Here is a 6,418-nt window from a genome sequence, read left to right as displayed (position 1 = left end):
CTTTAGTTCCCCTGAAGATCTCCATTACCAGTCTGGCCTGTGAAAGGGAGGAGTTCTCTTCAGTGTCCTTACTTTTCAGATCTCCCTGCTTAATACAGGTTTGTAAAATCATGATGAAAGCTTTACTAGCCCAAGAAGAGCAAACTACTTGTTCGTCCTGACCAAGGTGATTCGGGTGGGGAGTGGGAGGGGATTTCATTATTAGAAAAATATAAAATGGCAGGAATAGTGTCTCAAGCTGAATCTTTATTACAGAAGCATAAGCAAACTACTTCTTAAAAACATTCTAATATAAAAAAAAAATCTCTGTGCTACTCCTCACTGGCTCTGTGACTTCAGTGCAATACACTAAACTCAAAGAGGTTCAGTTGCTTATTTTTCTTTCTTTCTTTCTTTCCTTCCTGCTCTTGGTTTGGTAACAAAAAGATGCATTTTGCTCCCTCTGCCATGTTTATTCCTGCAGGATCTGTTTGTTGCCCAGGTGGAGTCAGTTCTTGAGCAGAATGAGTTCATCTCTCCTGCTCTCTAGTCCGCGTTCTGAAGAAGAGAAACCCATTGCTGTCTTGTGGGGTAAGAATACAACTGCTGAGGGGTGAACAAGATAACATGTTCCCTGGTTCACAAAGCCATTTGTGAGGCTGGTATCTGCTAGCAAAAGGGGTGATGGGTTGATGGACAGAAGATGGGGTTACTTGTGAAGGGCTTGCAGAAATACTGCTACAGGATGATATAATAAAAGGGATGGGTGTGAATTTTCCCCACCATAAGGGCAGTGGATAATTTCCATATAATGGCGTAGACTGCATTTCCCTCTTCTAAGCGGGGCCTGGGACCTACCATGCTGCTTTGTGATCAGAGTGGGACATGTCTTCCCCTCTAGCCTCTGAGCAAACTATCCATCTGTGCTGAAGAAGAGAGTGCCAGCCCCTGTGATTAGACGTGAGCAGTGCATGTGCAGTCATGCTACCAATATAAGTCATTCTCTCCCTCCCCGCCCCATCACCACATCGCATTTCCTTTCTTCAAGTTTCCAAGCAGTGTGCTGTATTGGCTTGGTGTCTCTTGTTGACTTACTGTCTAAGTACGTGCTTAGCTGCTCCTTGAACTGTACTGGCCTCCTGAGGATTCAGTTTTAGCCCCGCCTCTAACTGCTGTACAGTGCTTCTGGCATCCGGAGCACTTAGCTTCCTAGGATCAGTGCTGCTAATTTCATTCTAGCTTCTTAAATACAGCCTTAAATCCTACTTGTTTTCTTTGGCTTCAGCTGAATGAAATGAGGAAAATCAAAGCACTGGATGCATGATGTCCTCGTTAAGCTCTTGACTTGCATTTCTATGTATGACAATCCATTAGGATTGCAACCGCTAGGGAGCGGAATACAAAGAGCTACTGAATATTTCCAATACCTCAGCTTCTATTTTGCAAGCTGGGGTATTGGGAGTACAGCCCCATACAGAGTCAATAGCCTTTCACAGCAGAGTTAGAGGTGAACCTCATGCCACACAACAAAATATCTGCTGATAGGCTCCAGTCCAGCCAAACCATAGTGCTGGATGCAGGGGTTACTGGGTGGATTTCTCTGGTCTGTATTCTGCATAAGGACAGGTTAGATGATCACAATGGTTCCTTCTGGCCTTAAAGTTTCTGCCCATGGGAAATGCCTGTGTATGTGTCCAACCTGTGGCACGTGTGCATTCTGGTACTAGAGGGGTTTCTTTGCTCTAGAATTTCCATTGGCAGTTGCAATTTTTCTTCTTGCATCTTGCAGGGTTTGTTTGGGACAGTAATGCCCCCACAAATCCAGCTGTGTTTTTCCCATAGGCTGCGAGCTGAACACCAGCACGAGGAGGTGCGTGGTGATGGAAGAAGACGACTTCTTGGAACACCTGGTCTTATTGAAAACAGTAAGCAACGTAACTTGTTGGGGATCCCTCTGACAGATAGGGCTTGTCTGCACACCAACTTGTACCAGTTTGGTTAAATCAATTTACTTAAACTGGTGCAAACCCCTGAGTGGATGCTCTAATTTCAGATAGAGGGGTTTATTTTGGTTTAATATTAACCTGTTCCCAGCCAATTTAGCTAAACTAAGAAGTTGCTCTCATACTGAGATTAGAGAGGCCACCTGGGGGTTGCTTGCATCAGTTTAACGACATTGATTGAAATTCCTGCCTTGGGTTAAACTGGTGCACTCTCCCATGTAGACAAGGCTTTAGAGTCACTCTGAAAGGAGCAGCGCTGGGTGGGGAGCTCTGCTGACCTCTCAAGCATTCATGGCCTTGACCCCAAGTCCAGCAAAGGTGTTATGCTCTGAAAGGTGTCATCCCTTTCCTGGGTCTCTTCAGGTCAGGGTGAAAGCACCCTGGGGAGGTAGCAATCCTGGGGGAGATGTGTTTCACTGCCCAGGCTGAAGAGAGGGTGTCAGGCCCCAGGAATGTTGATCTGGCATCTTTAATCAGCCCTCAAATCCCAAGCAAATGTTTAAATAACTTGAAACACTGCCTGGGTGTGGCATGTTGGAGGGGGATTGGCTCAGTGAATGTAGGGGTCGGTGCAGCCTTTTGCCAGTTGGCAGATGGGGGATGGCACTGACTCTGCTCAGAGCACTCTGAAGTTGGCAGGGAGGCAGGCTTTTTGCATGGGGATTAGTCCACAGCAAACCCAGCTCATGAGGATCTGTTTTGTTCCGTCACTGCAGATCTGTCTCAGTGCAGAGGCCAAGGACGAACCGCACGTGGTGGCAGTAGCTTCAAAAAACACCTACGGTGACAACAGGCCAGTGCCCATCGCTTCACTTAGGCTCTCTGTCCTACCCATGGTAACTCCCCAGGGAAACCTGCTGCATGAAACCAAGAGATTGACAAGGCAACCCCCAGAACAGTCTCTGCTCAGCAAGCAACTAATCTGGGGGAATTAGTGTGTGCACGTGACCTCTCGGATGAAAGAGCGGGTTGTTTCTCTCTCCATTGCCTGGCATAGCATTCCACTGTATATGTTATGGCCCATCCAACCTCAGACAAAATGTTAACAACCCAGCTATAGTGATCGAGAGCCCGTGGGACATGGTGGTTAGCACTCAGGCTAGGAGCATCTTGGCTTTATTGGTGATTCTCTGTAGCCCTGGTCAAGTCACTTAGTCCACATTTGGGACTGAGCATCCTACGGGAGCTGCCACGTCTGAAAGTCAGGCTCTGAGAAAGCTTTCCCCATGTGCAAAGCAAAGCAGTTACTTGTCCCACAAAGTTGCTGTGCAGGTTAATTTGTGAATGTTTCTCTCCCATTGTGCAGACCAACATGCACGGTAGAGACAATCTCTGGTCTATTATGCAGGAGGTCAGACCAGAGGCTCACAAATAGTCTCTTCTGGCCTCAGGATTTAAAACTACCCAGAGAGTAGAAAGAGACTAATCCAGAGACAAATCAAAGCTTAAAATTAAGAAGTGCATCCCTCTAAATAGAACACAGCCTGATCTGGACTAGAAACACCAGTTTTCGTTTTACTCATGGACACAAAGGCAACGCTGCCTCTGATATAACAAAGGCCTGGGCTAGTGTTCAGAGAAAGTCCCAAAGAAGAGCAGAGTTACTATCTCCCATCCTCTTGTCCTGCTTCGCTTCTCTGATCAGTCGCTGAAATCGGATGTATAGTAGTTGGCTGGCTGGAAATCGCTAGAGATTTTCCCAGCCCATGATGGGAGTAAGGAGCTATAGACATTTTGCTGTCTAACGAGACCCAAGATACCAAGCAGATGCTTGGAGCTTAGCACAAAGTTCAGTGAAGGGTAGTTTTGTCTTTGGAATTAAAACATCTCTGTGCAATAAGTTACTTGATTGTTTAGGAACCACTCGAATACACACCTGCTACAAGCTGTCACCCATGGACCGGAGTCCTTATGGTAAAGAGTTGCATTGGAATTCAGAGAACACCTGGCCAGGAGAAAAAGCAGGCCTGCAATCCCACGTCTTCCTGCCCTGCTCCCCTTATCTGCCCGTGACGAGTCAAATACGTGTAACTTATCCGTCGTCTTATGAAGACAAAAATTAATACATTGACTAACTCAGCCAGGAAAATGAACTCTGAGCCTGATCCAGTCACCTGGCAGTATCTGCGGGGTTCTGAAAGCGTAGTCTCTGTGCTGTGCATTTTTAGTGACTTGTGTGTGGCATCAGTGCATCATCCGCACCTAATGTACTGTGTGTGTGTGTGAGTGGGGAGCGGAAGGGTCTGCCTCCAAACTTTGCCTTCGGTTACACCTGTGCAACCCCACTGATGTCAGTGCAGCTGTGGGTGTAAGTGAGGGCAGAGCTTGGCTTGAGCATCTGCAGGTGCTTCTTAAAGAATGTGTTCTGAGCTGAGGGGGAGGGGGGTGTCCATGCAAAGTCCATCTGCTCTGGAATGCCCCCACCACCTGGCTTTGCTTCCACTCACAGGGAGGCTGTATGCTTCAAGTGTTGCTCTTTAGCCAGATTCTTTCTTCTCATCACTGAAATATTTCTGGATTTTTTTTAATTGTTTGGTTTCAGATCAGTCTTGATGGCTTTGAATTTATCCCTCCTGTTGCCTTTGAATTAAAGTCTGGGACTGGGCCGGTTTATCTTAATGGACAACATCTAATCTGTGAGTAAAACTGGTCCTCTGGTGTCTGTAATGAGCTGAAGTGACAGCAATGCTTAAATGGAGGGAGTGTTTGTTTGGGGAGTCAAATCACAGCACTGGGAGCCAGGCCTCCTGGAATCTGGTCTCACTTTTGACACTGACTTGGTCTGTAGTCTTGGGCAAGTCACTGTGTCTCCCTGAGCTTTGTAATCTGTGATGCAGAGAGAAGAATGGCCTAGCATAGGTGTTGAGACTTGATCTGTTCATCTTTGTGAAGTGCTCTGGAGGTACCATGAAAGGAAACGATCCATGAAAGTCTGCAGCTCTCCCCACTCTTCCGCTGCTATCCTTTTTCGTTGGCTGTAGCTTTCCCATTTCCTCTTCCTCCACTGTCCATCTTCCTGGCACAGAATTCTCAGTGTGGTTCTCTATGGGGGGTACAGAATGTATTGCTTGAGCTGCAAATGTTGCAATCAAACCTAAGGTCTCCTTGTGTGCATAATAGGGGATCGGCTACATTCACCCTCTTTTTGTGAATGACCTGAAGTACTTTAGCGTGCTGTGCATGGGAGAAGCCAAAGAAACAATGGACATTGGCGGTGGAGATTTTTGTTGCCTATAACCTTGTAATTCTCCCTTCTTTCCAGTGGAAGATGATGCAGAATACGAAGCCAGAGGAGGATGGCTAGCAGAGGAGTCATTATCTTCAGCTGTTGTTGAAGAAAATACAGTAACAAAATTTAATTCTAGCCAACTTGTTTGTTGTTTTTTCCTCTTATTTACACCAATATCCCAGCTTTTCAAAGTAGTTGTAACCTCTTCCCAAGAACTTGCTGTTTGTTCTCATTCCAATCTGCGACACTCTGATCAACACTTTTTTTTTTTTCTTCTTTTTCTTTTTTCATGCAACAGCACTAAGGAGAAGCTGTAAATCTCTTGGATTCCATGGACAGGTAATCAAAATGACAGACTTCTGCTCCAGCACAGCTTCTAACGTTGGGCAATATGTTGCTTTTAGATGGCTAACCTCTTTGGTCTCTTTCCTGTTTGGTTGCATGCTGTTAGGTCTCTGAAATGTTCGCTCCAGGTGTAATGGTCCAGTCAAGACTCTCTCCAGTGTGTTTAATGCCTTTCTACTAAGGCAGCAATAGATCCATGGGTCAGGATGTGCCAGTGATTCATGGAAATATAAGATTGGGGAAGGGCCAACTAGGTTCCATCTAATACAGGATTATTCCTATAACAGCTTTTCATGCTGTGTCCAGTCCACTTCTTAACTATCCCCAATGCCTGGACTTCCAGCACTGGGCTTAGGAGAGATCTCGTGGTGGGGGGAAATGCTGTGCATTTCCCCTTGCCTTCTAGTTGTGCCCCTTTGTACCCTCTAAACAACGGGCCATGGCTAGTCACTCCATTGGAATGGCTCACCATTTTGCAATGCTCCAGCTACTTTGTCCTACCAGCTACTGGCTTCCTTTGGGTGCTGATTGGAATGTTAGAAGAGCCATGCCTGACTTTTCCAAAGTTCCCATTTATTCCTCAAAATAAGCAGCTGTCTTTCCAAAAGGACTCAGCAAAGCGGGCGCGCATTGGGTGCTGAGCTTCTCCTGAGAATCTGCCCCTTCAATCAGGGCAGGTTCTAGAGGAGGTGTGTCATAAACAGAGAGTTAAGGGTTAATGTTTCCTTTACCTGTAAGGGGTTAACAAACAGTGAAACTGGGAACACCTGACCAAAGGACCAATCAGGAGACAAGATACTTTCAAATCTCGGTGGAGGGAAGTCTTTGTGTGTTCTTTTCTTTGTCTGTTGTTCTCTCTGGG

The 6,418-nt window shown here is 46.2% G+C and overlaps 1 protein-coding gene across 1 annotated transcript in view; it reads left to right on the top strand.

The window, feature by feature from the left end:
• Positions 1-503: 503 nt before the first annotated feature.
• The window catches only part of LOC142046428 (nucleoplasmin-like), a 6,968-nt gene continuing 1,053 nt past the window's right edge, over positions 504-6,418 (top strand). The window contains exons 1-5 of the mRNA XM_075063395.1: positions 504-570; positions 1,822-1,904; positions 2,699-2,818; positions 4,525-4,618; positions 5,245-5,327. Of these exons, the coding sequence (XP_074919496.1) occupies positions 504-570; positions 1,822-1,904; positions 2,699-2,818; positions 4,525-4,618; positions 5,245-5,327 (447 nt within the window). The remainder of the gene's footprint in view (positions 571-1,821; positions 1,905-2,698; positions 2,819-4,524; positions 4,619-5,244; positions 5,328-6,418) is intronic.

This window comes from Chelonoidis abingdonii, chromosome 2 (genome assembly GCF_003597395.2).
Source record: "Chelonoidis abingdonii isolate Lonesome George chromosome 2, CheloAbing_2.0, whole genome shotgun sequence".
Lineage (NCBI taxonomy): Eukaryota > Metazoa > Chordata > Testudines > Testudinidae > Chelonoidis > Chelonoidis abingdonii.
The sequence above is the reverse complement of the archived record's forward strand: the minus strand, read 5'-3'. Positions and strand labels throughout refer to the sequence as shown.